The 13,029-nt window shown below is 50.6% G+C and overlaps 1 protein-coding gene across 3 annotated transcripts in view; it reads right to left on the bottom strand.

Annotated features, from left to right (window-relative positions):
* DTNB (dystrobrevin beta) overlaps nucleotides 1-13,029 on the bottom strand; it is a 97,350-nt gene that overhangs the window by 29,922 nt on the left and 54,399 nt on the right. For 2 of the 3 annotated variants that reach the window (XM_083733430.1, XM_083733432.1), the window contains exons 10-15: nucleotides 12,570-12,647; nucleotides 6,687-6,776; nucleotides 4,359-4,449; nucleotides 2,731-2,816; nucleotides 1,596-1,709; nucleotides 159-255 (exon numbers count right to left, since the gene is read on the bottom strand). In XM_083733430.1, coding sequence (XP_083589556.1) covers nucleotides 159-255; nucleotides 1,596-1,709; nucleotides 2,731-2,816; nucleotides 4,359-4,449; nucleotides 6,687-6,776; nucleotides 12,570-12,647 — 556 coding nt within the window. The remainder of the gene's footprint in view (nucleotides 1-158; nucleotides 256-1,595; nucleotides 1,710-2,730; nucleotides 2,817-4,358; nucleotides 4,450-6,686; nucleotides 6,777-12,569; nucleotides 12,648-13,029) is intronic. The other variant, XM_083733431.1, reaches the window with a different exon arrangement.

The raw sequence follows: 13,029 nt of genomic DNA, 5'->3' as shown, positions 1-13,029 counted from the left end.
GGTCCAACCCTGATCAGTGCTGCCAGTTGAAAAGGATGGTCTGACTCAGCCTAAGGCAGGACGGAAAGGGCTTCTCACAGGTTTGAGGCACAGCCTGCCTGGGAGCTGCGAATGTGGCAGGTGCTGAGGAGGGGATGTCCAGCGCCGGCAGGCCTTACCTTGAGCAGCTTCATAAGCCCTTCCAGTTGCACCATCAGCTCCCGCCGGCTCTCCTGAAGGGCGGACATTCGCTGCTCCAGCTCATCCTTCCTCTGCCTGTTTGGAGAAGGAGAAGCGGCCAGTTCGTCAGAAGGGCAGTTCCGCTGGTATTCAAAGAAGGTCAAGCGGCCTGCAAATATGGCCCCCATCCTTCCCGATTTCATGGGCAGAATACTTATGCAGCTTAGTGCCTTGCAGGGCAGTTGTGAGGGTGAAGAAAAGCCCTCTGCCTTGGGTAAAGGTGGCACAGAATCAGAGACGGGCACAGCTCTGCCGTCTGTTCAGTCTGCTTGCCACTGCCAAGCACCACCAGCAGGAGAACATAAGATGGCCCTCTCTTCCACCACCTCCTCCTTGAATTCATCTAATCCTCTTTTCAAGCCATCAATACGATACAATAATCTTTATTGTCATTGTCCCGTACAGAACAACAAAATTGGAAAAAAAATCTATATCAGACATTCAGAAACTAATAATACTAATACTAATAATTGATTTGTACCCCGCCCATCTGGCTGGGTTTCCCCAGCCACTCTGGGCGGCTTCCACAAAGACCAAAAATACATTAAGATGTCACATATTAAAAACTTCCCTAAACAGGGCTGCCTTAAGATGTCTTCTGAATGTCAGGTAGTTGTTTATCGCTTTGACATCTGATGGGAGGGCGTTCTACAGGGAGGGCGCCACCACCAAGAAGGCCCTCTGCCTGGTTCCCTGTAACTTCACGTCTCGCAATGAGGGAACCGCCAGAAGGCCCTTGGCACTGGACCTCAGTGTCCGGGCAGAACGATGGGGGTGGAGACACCCCTTCAGGTACACTGGACCGAGGCCGTTTAGGGCTTTCAAGGTCAGCCCCAACACTTTGAATTGTGCTCGGAAACGTACTGGGAGCCAGTGTAGGTCTTTCAAGACCAACAAGCCTGCTATCCCAGCTATCCCAGCCTGGTTTGCCCCTAAAAACTCTGAGACCCCATAATTGAATACAATATACTCCCATAGAGACTACCTTACATTGTGTTTAAAACCAAAATCACATTTGGATAGAAACTGTTTCTCAGGCGGCTAGTCCTAGTCTTTATAACCCTGTACCTTCTTCCAGAAGGCAGAAGCTGAAAGAGATCATTTCCGGGGTGCGCACTATCCTGCGCTATCTCTGCAGCTTTCTTATGGCACCTGGAAGCATAGATTTGATCCAAGGTGGGAAGAGTGCACCCAATTATCCTCTCTGCAGTCTTTACAACCCTGGGCAGCACTGTTTCCCCCCTGACCATCCAGGCTGGCAACTATCCCTGTCTCTTGTGGGAGGGAGTCACAGCTGAACTGCTTGCTGCGTGAATAAGTATTCTTGTGCAAGCAACCTCCCTCCTGGGGTCCCGTCCCCCCCCCTACATTCTTACCGCAATAGCCTCAGTTCCGCCAGCAACGTCGGATTCTGCTGGGCTTTCTCTGGTGTCGGCTGAGAGGCCTGTTCGTGCTCCAGCCGCAGCCGCTGAATTTCTTGCAGAATCTCTCTGTGCAAGTAAAATAAAGAAACCAGCATTAGCCCTCTTGCTTTCTAAACTCCCAGGGAAGGAGTTTAAACAGGGTTTAATATGTCAGTGGAGTCAGCGACCTCTGGCCTTGGCTGGGCTGCAATCTGACTGCCTAGCAGGATTCTGCAGCACAATCCACACACACAACCCAATTATTTTTGGGCGGGTTTGTATCATCAGGTAGAGATACATCCTAGAAAAAAAAATGCTATAGGAGACCCACCTGTGGGATGCCTAGTTTTGAACAGGTGTGGAGCCAAGGCCAGTGGGGAGGCAGAATGGGCTGCCCTCAACTTCCACAGAGTTGTAGAGTTGGAAGAGTTGATTGCGGTTCCACTGAAATGAGGCTGCATTTTAATGTTTTAATGTTGTATTTTAATCTTGTTTTGTAAGCTGTATTTCAATCGTTTTTAAATTTGGTGTTAGCTGCCCTGAGCTCGGTCTTGGCTAGGGAGGGCAGGGTATAAATAAAATTTATATTATTATTATTATTATTATTATTATTATTATTATTATTAAGAGGTCCCAGGGGTCAATCAGTCCAGTCCCCGCCTTCTTCCAGAGTCCGGCACAGAGGGGACCTTGTCCAGACTCTTCCCCCATCTCTCTCTCTCTCTCTTTGCCATGCCAGGGCATGAATATTTTGCATGCCCCTTTAAAACACCAAGCCTTCATTTTTCTCCACCCCAACTTTCTTGTGCAGAAATAAAAAATCATAGAATCATAGAATCCTAGAGTTGGAAGAGACCACAAGGGCCATCGAGTCCAACCCCCTGCCAAGCAGGAAAATGAAACCTTTCACTGAGCTGATGGAGTGTAAGGATTGCAAAATCCACCAGCAGCTGCACTGTGGGGCTGTCCCCTTGTCAAAGCATCCACCCACAGAACTCCCACCGGGAGGCAACAGCAATGGAAAGTGTGGAAGGAGAAGATCTCTTGCTCCGGAGCCCAGCGAAGGCCAGGCGGCCACCCCTCCTCCCCGCCACCTGAGCCCCCTTACCTGTTCTTGTTCTCCAGCTCTGCTATCAGCTGCCGCTGCTGCTTGTTGGCATCGAAGTTGAACCCCAGGTCTGTGGGTGGGCGTGGCTGTCAAGAGACCCCAAAGACACACACGGCTCAACGAGGACCCAGCACTGAAACCCACGTGGGCAGCCCCCTCCCCATCACCAACAGCGCTGGGGAGATGGTGGTAAAGACGGGGAAGGAAATCAGATCAGGTTGTCGTTTAATCGTAGAGTTGGAAGGGACCCCAAAGGCCATCTAGTCCAACCCCCCTGCAATGCAGGAATTTGTTTAGGGAAGTTTTTGATGTTTGAGGTTTTACTCTGTTTTTAGTGTTCTCCTGGGAGCCGCCCAGAGCGGCTGGGGAAACCGAGCCAGAGGAGCAGGGTATAAATAGTAAAATTATTATTTGCCCAACGTGGGGGTTGAACCCACAACCCTGGGATAAAGAGTCTTGTGCTCTACTGACTGAGCTAGTGCCTTGTCCCCAGGGGCAGCCTTCTGGATCAGGCCAATGGACCCTGTAGTCCAGCATTCTGCCCTCTCTGTGGCCAACCAGATGGGTTGATCCAGCTGGCTCCTCATAGAATCATAGAATCCTAGAGTTGGAAGAGACCCCAAGGGCCATCGAGTCCAAACCCCTGCCAAGCAGGAAACACCATCAGAGCACTCCTGACATATGGTTGTCAAGCCTCTGCTTCAAGACCTCCAAAGAAGGAGACTCCACCACACTCCTGGGCAGCAAATTCCACTGTCGAACAGCTCTCACTGTCAGGAAGTTCCTCCTAATGTTTAGGTGGAATCTTCTTTCTTGTAGTTTGGATCCATTGCTCCGTGTCCGCTTCTCTGGAGCAGCAGAAAACAACCTTTCTCCCTCCTCTATGTGACATCCTTTTATATATTTGAACATGGCTATCATATCACCCCAATCAATCAATCAATCAATCAATCAATCATATTGGGTTCTTATGGGAGTTGCTACTATGGAGATGGTCTTTTCAGTGGTGGCACCCTAGTTACGAAATGCCCTCCCCAGAGAGGCTCACCTGAGGCCTGTGTTGTGGTCCTTCCAGTTCCAACCTTTTTAGAAACTTCACCAGGCTTTTTAAAAACACGCTTCAGTGCTTTGTGGACCCGGAGGGCGCTACTGTTGTCCGCTATTGATTTACTTTTGATGCTGTCTTAACCTTTTTATGTTCTGCATTTTGATATTTTATGGTGCGTCTTTTTGTTTTGCTTTTTAACAGCAAAGTTGTACACCACCCAGAGAACCTATTCTTAATGCTGCGAAGCGTAAGCAAGCAAGCATACAAGATTTTCTTTGCTCCACTCTGCTGAGTCTCTGGAAGGAAGCCTCCCTGGGGACACTGGGCCTGCGTGGCTCCAGCCTGGCATCCAACCAATTATGTGACTCCCAATCTGAGCGCCACGCCTGTGGTGCAACGTGACGAAATTGACCGGAGGGACACAGACTCAGCGGGGCAAAATGCTCCTCCCGAATTGATGCAGCATGTTTAGAAAGAAGCCGAGCGCTGCCAGCTCACCTGCCCAGGGAAGCAGCAGCTGAGCATACCACAGCCATCGGAGAAACCGTTAGCAAGAGAGAGGGCCAGACTGGCTGCTTACCACGTTTCCAGCTTCCGCAGCTAGCCTGGCAGCGTAGCGGGCGATGAGTCGGTGCTCCTCATCCAGCCTGCTGGGGCTGTCCAGGACGCTGCTGGGGCCGGGGAGAGAAAGACAACAAGCATGAGTGCCGGTAACAACAACAACAACAACAACAACAACAACAACAACAACAACAACAACTTATTTATACCCGCCCATCTGGCTTGGTTTCCCCAGCCACTCTGGGCGGCTTCCAACAAAACACTAAAATACAAGGACCTATTAAACATTAAAAGCTTCCCTAAACAGGGCTGCCTTCAGATGTCTTCTAAAAGTTTGGAATAATAGTAATTGCAGTTGCCCAACACCAGACAGGAGTCAGGGCCCTCCCACCTTACCTCCTGCCACACCAGCATCAAAAGTGGCAAAAGGCTACCAGCTAGTTCCTAGGCCCAAGTCAACGTTCTGGTTTTGACCTATAAAGCCTTATGTGGCTCAGAACCCGAAAAGCTCCAGGGTTACCTCTCCCCATGTGAACCAAGCTGGACCCTGCGGTCATCAACTGAGGCCCTTCTTCATGGAGGTCCAGAGGGTGGCAAATGAGGGCAGGCCTTTTTGGTGGTGGCCCTGTCCTGGCAGCAGGCGGAATGTCTGGGCCCTTTGGGGCCTCTTTTTAGCGACGTGGGATCTGGAAGAATCTCCGATGGGTTATTAAACTTTCACTGCTTGTGTTTGTCTTAACTGGTTTTAACGTGGGCTTGTTTGTTTTGCAAGCTGCCAAGCGCTTTGCAAATCTGAAGCGCTACAAAGATGACAAAATGGCCAGAGCAAAGTGGGGAACAGGGAGCCGGCTGGAGTCTGCAAAAGGCCTCAGGAATATACGGCTGGTACCAACTTGAAAGAGGAATTGGACAATGGGAGTCTTATGTTTCAGAATAAGAAACGGGATGCAGGGATTGGACTGAAAGCTCAGGCTGTATATCTGAAGGGGCTTCAGCTGTGGCAATCCAGAACTGATTGGACACAGCACCAACCAGTGGAGTGGCTGAGTCATTTGGGATGGTTTCCTGTGCGTAAAAATAAAAAGGAAGGCAACTTGCCCTGTTTAAAATGACGCGACAACCAAATGTCTTGCCGAGAGGAAGTGAACCCAACTGAAGAGCCATCTTAAACACAATTGGGTCCAGATTTCAGGGTGAAGATGCCCTGGGAGGTGGTGTCCCCCTAATTCCTCTGGGAAAGACGTACCCTGGCTGTTGGGCTGTGTGTGAGAAGGTGTGGGGTGAGCAAGTGATGGTGTGTATTCCATTTCCGTTGGGCTTTCCTTTGTGAAAAAGCTGCACGCTAGGTCAGGGATGGTGTGCATTTCTGCGCACAATAGTGAGCACGCATTTTGCAAACCAGAGGCTCATGCACCCATGTGCTGGGCTCCTGGGGCACCAACTTCGAAGCAAATGAAAGGAGGTTGTTTCTGAAACTCAAAAGGACAAAACAGCCTTGCTGCTGCTGCTTAACTGAATTTTGCTGCTGCTTCTGTGCTCTTAAGGTAAAGGTAAAGGGACCCCTGACCATTAGGTCCAGTCGTGGCCGACTCTGGGGTTGCGGTGCTCATCTCGCTTTACTGGCCAAGGGAGCCAGTACAGCTTCTGGGTCATGTGGCCAGCAGGACTAAGCCGCTTCTGGTTTACCTTCCCGCCGGAGCGGTACCTATTTATCTACTTGCACTTTGACGTGCTTTCGAACTGCTAGGTGGGCAGGAGCAGGGACCGAGCAACGGGAGCTCACCCAATCGCGGGGATTCGAACCGTCGACCTTCTGATCGGCAAGTCCTAGGCTCTGTGGTTTAACCCACAGCACAGCCAGGCTGCATGTTTTACAAATACCATCATGGCCCCCTCCACCCCCAAAACAAGGCTGCTTCCTCATTTTGAAACCATGCATCAAGGTGAAATAGTCATTATCGCAGAGGAAACCCCTCACCAAATTTAGGCAGGAAGGAAAGAGAGCCCTGTAATAAACATGTTTGAACCATAGGCTACAGATAGTTCATTCGGAACTGCTCAATATTTCAGGACTCTCAAAAAGCATTTAGAAGCTTTTTTCCCCATTAAGTTGCTTATAAAGAATGCGGTTTTAAAAACTAACCCTCTTTGGGCCATGTGCCCAGATCCAATGCATGCACGCGCACCCTTTGGGGCACTGAGTGCTGCAGCCTCATGGCCCGTCTCCATGTGCAAGTTTCAGTTTCTGTAGTGGTCCAGCTGGCTACTCAGGGCTTTGGGCGCATCTGCGCATGGGACTGCCGTGTTCATGGGCTCCCCCTGCCCTCCCGCCTCTCCTAAGACTGACCGTGTGCCACTCTGGAGCTGGCTCACATAGGCTGCGATCAGGGCATGCTCATCCCTAAGCCGCTTGGAGGGGGCCGGGCTGTAGTGCAACCTGGGGGGGGGGGAGGAAAGGAGGCAAAACAACACAACAGAAATAAAAAGATGAGGGCATTCGGGAAAATGCAAATGATGGCAAGCAACAATTAAAATAAGGAAACTTAAAAACATTCAAAACATGGAAGGAAATGTGCGGGAACCTCATTGGAAAGAGTGTGGAATCATTGTGGAAAGGAGAAAGAGTTGGATCTTCCCGTATTTCTTCCCCCACCCCAAAGCTGCCCACGTCACCTGGAACCTGCTGCCCGACGGGCAAAGAGCAGCCGCCTTTCTGCAAAATGAGACTCTTGTGCAAGGAGGGAGGAGGAGGCAGCACTTGAGGAGTCCCAAAATGCAAACACTGCCCCAGGTGTGCCTAAGGAGCTCTCCCCGCCCCGGCGCAAATGGTGCCATAATGAGGAGAGACCCAGGAGCAGCCCCCACCAGCATTCTGCTTCCAGCCTCAGTGCACAAATGGAGAGGCCTTTGCTTCTCTGCCACACGCCTGACAAAACAAGATTTGCTTGCTTCCACCCCTCCCCGCTCTGGCAAAGATATGCCCCTTGCCACTTTTCGTCTCTCAAGCAGCAGCTCCTCACTCCCTTCCTTCCCCTGTTATTGTTGAGTCGTTTAGTTGTGTCCACCTCTTCGTGACCCCCTGGACCAGAGCACGCCAGGCCCTCCTGTCTTCCACTGCCTCCCACAGTTTGGTCAAACTCATGCTGGTAGCTTCGAAGACACTGTCCCACCATCTCGTCCTTGGTTGTCCCCTTCTCCTTGTGCCCTCCATCTTTCCCAACATCAGGGTCTTTTCCAGGGAGTCTTCTCTTCTCATGAGGCGGCCAAAGTATTGGAGCCTCAGCTTCAGGATCTGTCCTTCCAGTGAGCACTCAGGGCTGATTTCCTTCAGAATGGAGAGATTGGATCTTCTTGCAGTCCATGGGACTCTCAAGAGTCTTCTTGCATTGACGTCCTACTTCATGGAGTGCACAGCCCACAGAAGGCTACCAACTTAAAAGTGGCCGACACTGTGGTTGCGGTGCTCATCTCGCTTTACTGGCCGAGGGAGCTGATGTTTGTCCACAGCAAGTTTTTCTGGGTCATGTGGCCAGCATGTCTAAGCCCCTTCTGGCGAACCAGAGCAGCGCATGGAAACGCCGTTTACCTTCCTGCTGGAGCGGTACTTATTTATCTACTTGCACTCTGACGTGCTTTCGAACTGCTAGGTTGGCAGGAGCAGGGACCGAGCAACAGGAGCTCACCCCGTCATTGCGGGGATTCGAACCGCCGACCTTCTGATGAGCAAGTCCTAGGCTCTGTGGTTTAACCCACAGTGCAACCAAGTGTCTCTTAGATGGCTTTAAAAGGAGATTGGACAATTTCATGGAGGAGGAGGGACATTGATGGCTCCTAGCCAGGATGGCTCTGCTCTGCCCTCCACTGTCAGAGGCAGCAATGCTTCTGCATCGCAGGTGCTGGAAGCCGCAGGAGGGGAGAGTGCTCTTGTGCTCAAATCCATTGACTCCTCTGGTCGCCCACAGGATGCGGGACTAACTGGGCCACTGGCCTGATCCAGCAGGCTCTTCTACTGCCTGCTCTAAGCCAAGTTTTCCCAACCTGGTGCCCCACAGATGTCGCTGGAGGACAGCTTCCATCAGCTCCAGACTGTATGGCCAATGGTCAGGGGTGATGGGAGTTGTAGCTCCAGCTATTCCTGGGGTGCACCAAACCAGCCTCCTCTCTCCCTGGTGCACAAAGACTGCTCTCCAATTTGGAGCGGCCTCCCTTTCCCCAATTACTTTTATGGCATGAGACTATTTACGAGGCTCACCTCTGACCCCGCATCATGCTTTAAAGGCATTACACCTCCAAGCTGACTTCAATGGCTGCTTGCAGTGTTTTATGGCCTTGCCATAAAGCTGGGCTTAGCGGCAGTGAAAAGTCATAAACAAGGAGGCCCCCCTCCCTGTAAGATTCATGGGGGACCTTCCAGGAGGCAACGGCCCATCTTGAGCAAGACGAAAGAGGAGGAGGAGGAGGAGGAGGAGGAGGAGGAAGGATCCCCCGGAGGGAGCAAGGCTGCTGCTGAGCTGGGTGAATGTTTGCGGACAGGGCATGTGGCTCTTCATCTTCCCCACCCAGACGCCAAACTTTGATGCCTTTTCAGCAACAGATGGGGGACTTTTCACTTGTCCAGGGAGCCTTTTTTAAAGTAACGGGCTGGGTTTTAACTTAGTGGTTGTGTGCTGACATGTTTCACCCTGATGATGATTATTATTATTATTACAGTGGTACTTCGGGTTACAGACGCTTCAGGTTACAGATGCTTCAGGTTACAGACTCCGCTAACCCAGAAATAGTACCTCAGGTTAAGAACTTTGCTTCAGGATTAGAACAGAAATCATGGCACCATTAGCTAAAGTGGTGCTTCAGGTTAAGAACAGTTTCAGGTTAAGAACGGACCTCCGGAACGAATTAAGTACTTAACCCGAGTTTGTTGTTGTTGAGTCGTTTAGTCGTGTCTGCCTCTTCGTGACCCCATGGACCAGAGTACGCCAGGCCCTCCTGTCTTCCACTGCCTCCCACAGTTGGGTCAAACTCATGCTGGTAGCTTCAAGAACACTGTCCCACCAGCTCGTCCTCTGTCGTCCCCTTCTCCTTGTGCCCTCCATCCTTCCCTACATCAGGGTCTTTTCCAGGGAGTCTTCTCTTCTCATGAGGTGGCCAAAGTCTCGGAGCCTCAGCTTCAGGATCTGTCCTTCCAGTGAGCACTCGGGGCTGATTTCCTTCAGAATGGATCAGTTGGATCTTCTTGCAGTCCATGGGACTCTCAAAAGTCTCCTCCAGCACCAGAATTCAAAAGCATCCATTCTTCGGTGATTAGCCTTCTTTGTGGTCCAGCTCTCACTTCCATACAGCACTACTGGGAAAACCAGAGCTTTCAACTATACGGACCTTTGTCGGCAAGGTGACCACTGTATTATTACTACTACTACCACTATTATTATTATTATTATTATTATTATTATTATTTGTATACCACACTCCATCTGCAAATCTCAGGGCTGTTCACAGAATAAAAATACAGAATACATAATAAAAGCAAGGACAAAAACAATGCAAGCCAATGACTCCCCCCCTCTGATGAACGTCAGGGTGGCAGAGGCACAAGATTCCAAAAGCCGGTGGCCCCCCAAGCCAAGAGGCTTGAATTAAAGGTTCAGAAAGGGAAAACCAAAATGACCAAGCGAAAGGAAGCATCCGCCCCATGAGGAAAAATTACAATTTTTCGAGCTCTTGGGGAGAGAGAAAAGGTGAGTAAGGGGGGGGGGCATTGCAGAGGTAAATAAAATTGTGAACGGCATTGAGAAAATGGAAAGAGTATTTCTCCCTCTTTCATAAGACTAGAACTCGTGGGTCAGATTGTGAGAAAGGCAGTTCAAAGGCTTTTTCAGCATCTAAAGAAACCCACGGTTATCTGTTTATCACCATGCTTTTCAAAATATTCAATGATATTCAACACTGTTCCTCACACTATCCCTCAGTTGCCTTGGGGGCAGAAATCCTGTCTGATCTTCCTGTGTTACATTTCTCAAGACTGTTTTAAGTCTCCTTGCCCAAATGGTTTCTCCCTCTCTCGTAAGACCAGAACTCCTAAGAAAAGCAGGAGTTCAGGGATGCCCGAGGCTCTGCTACCGGCTTTCCGGTGCCGGAGTACAAAAGGCCACGACCTGTCTTTGCGCCCCCCCCCCATTCCGAGGCACCACGGTCATAACCAGGGCTTGTAACACTCGCCGTGACATCACTTTATGGGCAGAGCAAACACAAAGCGAGCTGCTGGATGCGTTATGGTCTGGCTAGACTCCCGTTTACGAGGTGTGGGCTCCAGCTCCAGCTCCACCCCAACTCAGGTTGTGTCTGTGGAAGGAGGCTCTGAATTGCTCACAAGGCAAAAGGCTCAAAACAAAATCTCAAGCAGGCCTCCCTCTGGCCTAGATCAAAAGAGAGAGCTGCTCTCCGGACAGAGGCATCTGGGCACCAGAGTTTCAAGGCTTCTAATAAAATGTGCAATTGGGCAGAGGCAAGGAGAATCCGGACCCTGTTGTCTGGAAACGTCAGAAAAGCAGCCTGTGATATATGGGAAGGGGGCGGCTGCAGAAGAACAAGCAGGAGAGAGGAAGAACGAGAAGAAACTTGCTCCACCAACATGTTCCTCCACCTGAATCCTGAAAGAGACAGCAGGAAACAGAGAGCTCGGGTGCTGCTTGAATGTTCATGTGTGCGCTTATTACAGAACATTCTCGTTCCTCAACCCTGGAGGTGAAAACTGCAAAACTGACGTGAGAACATGGCACAGGCAGGGCAAGTCAGTGGAGGACTGCTGAAGGCATAGCTGCTCAGCAAGGGCTGCTCTGGCAGGGACAGGTGCCTCTCGCTTCCTCTGACCCGACTGGGTGGCTTTGAAAGAGGATGGGACAAATTCATGAAGGGCAATGGTTCCTCATGGCTACTAGCCATAATGGCTAGGCTTGGCAGTGATGCTTCTGAATAGCAGTTGCTGGAAGCCAGAGGAGTGTTCTTAAGCCATGTGTGAACCCTCCGAGAGCGCCCAACTCTTTGGTGCCTTAGCTTAGGGCCCGTTCTGGCTTGTGAGGGTTGTGCCCTCTCTGATGTTGCCCAATTGCAGCTGCTCCTGCGCCTTCTCTTCCTGACTCTGCCGCCTCATCCAGGCAGTGATGAGAAGCTGGAGCAGCGGAAGATGGAGATGTTACTCCCAGAGCCAGCCCCTTCCTGGAGCTCCAGATAATGCCCACTCGAGAAGATTGCCTGGTCAGTAGGTTCCCCTCTTTCTTTTCCTTTCCACTGTGCCCTTAAGAAGTGTTCAAAGACAGATCAAACCCAATGGGAGAATGGTCCCTGCTTAGTCTAAGGTAGCTCCCTGGGCCAGGTAAGAGACAAGCACCGCTCATCCCAGTCAGGGTAATCCTTCTACAGTGGTACCTCTGGACGCGAACGGGATCCATTCCGGAGCCCCGTTCACATCCTGAAGCGAACGCAACCTGCATCTGCGCCTGTCGCGATTCGCCGCTTCCGCGCATGCGTGTGACATCATTTTGAGCATCTGTGCATGCGTGAGCGGCGAAACCCAGAAGTAATGCACTCAGTTACTTCTGGGTCGCCACAGAGCGCAACCCAAAAATACTCATTCCGAAACTACTTCAACCAGAGGTATGACTGTATATTAAACTCACTTAAGGGACAAGATCAAAACAAACGTACTGTAGCCTTTATATGCAGGAGAGAAAAGGAGACAAAACTGATGATTAAAAAACAAGTGAAAGGAACATAAAAAGAAGACTCCAATCCATCTTTGCCTAAGAAAGGAGAGAGTCAATGGGAAACGCCAAATCAGATCTCTCCAGCCGTCAGTTGTGGTTTTATCCTCCTCAGTTGCCTCCTGACATTTGGGAAATGAACTTGTTTCCGGTTCTGCACGGCAGGTCATGGGGGTGGGGGTGGGGTGGGGAGGAATTCAGACCTGAAGGGTGGTGGTTTGGGTGGGGAGAGAGAGAAGGGCTGCTGCCAGCTGACAGGGAACCCCAGTGCCTCCTCCAGGTGGAGAGAAATGGATCAAATGCCCTGTGGGGGGGAACCTCAAGCAGCAGAGACACCACCAGCAATCAAACTTGGTTTTAGCAATATCCAGAACACTCAGAGCAGGAGCTGCCATCTCTGCTCCTTCTCTCTGCAGCACCCAGAGAGGAGCCCCCCATCTCCCACCCCTCACAAACGGAGTGCACATCCCTACCTTTTCGTTGGAGTTGGGGCTCCGGAGGACATGTGGGTCACCATGGCATCATTCATGTTTGTGAGGGGCCGGGAAGGGCTGAAACAGAAAGGTTTTATGGTGGGTTATGGCTGAGGACCAAGAGATGGTGCAGGGCTGGAGGAAAACCAACCACGGACTCTTCGGGGTCAGTAGCTGGTTGGAGACTCTGCCCCCACTTCCTTTTTTTGTGGTATAATTTTTTATTAGATTTCCCAAACATTTTCACAATGATCCTCATCTCAAATAATTGCATTGTTTCATAAACTGACCTCCCACTCCCACCTCCGCAGTGTTGGTACTCAAATCTTTTCTACTGCATTATGTCTTTATCTGTCAGAAAAAAGTTCCTCTATTTACCAACATTTTCCCATTTTGCTTCCTCCGCTTCTGCCTCGAATCCTGCCTGCAATTTCATTTGACTATAATATTTTTTTAAAGT

The sequence above is a fragment of the Podarcis gaigeae genome (genome assembly GCF_964106915.1).
Source record: "Podarcis gaigeae genome assembly, chromosome: 3".
Classification (NCBI taxonomy): domain Eukaryota; kingdom Metazoa; phylum Chordata; class Lepidosauria; order Squamata; family Lacertidae; genus Podarcis; species Podarcis gaigeae.
Note: the sequence above shows the minus strand (reverse complement) of the source record. Positions and strands in the feature narration are given on the sequence as shown.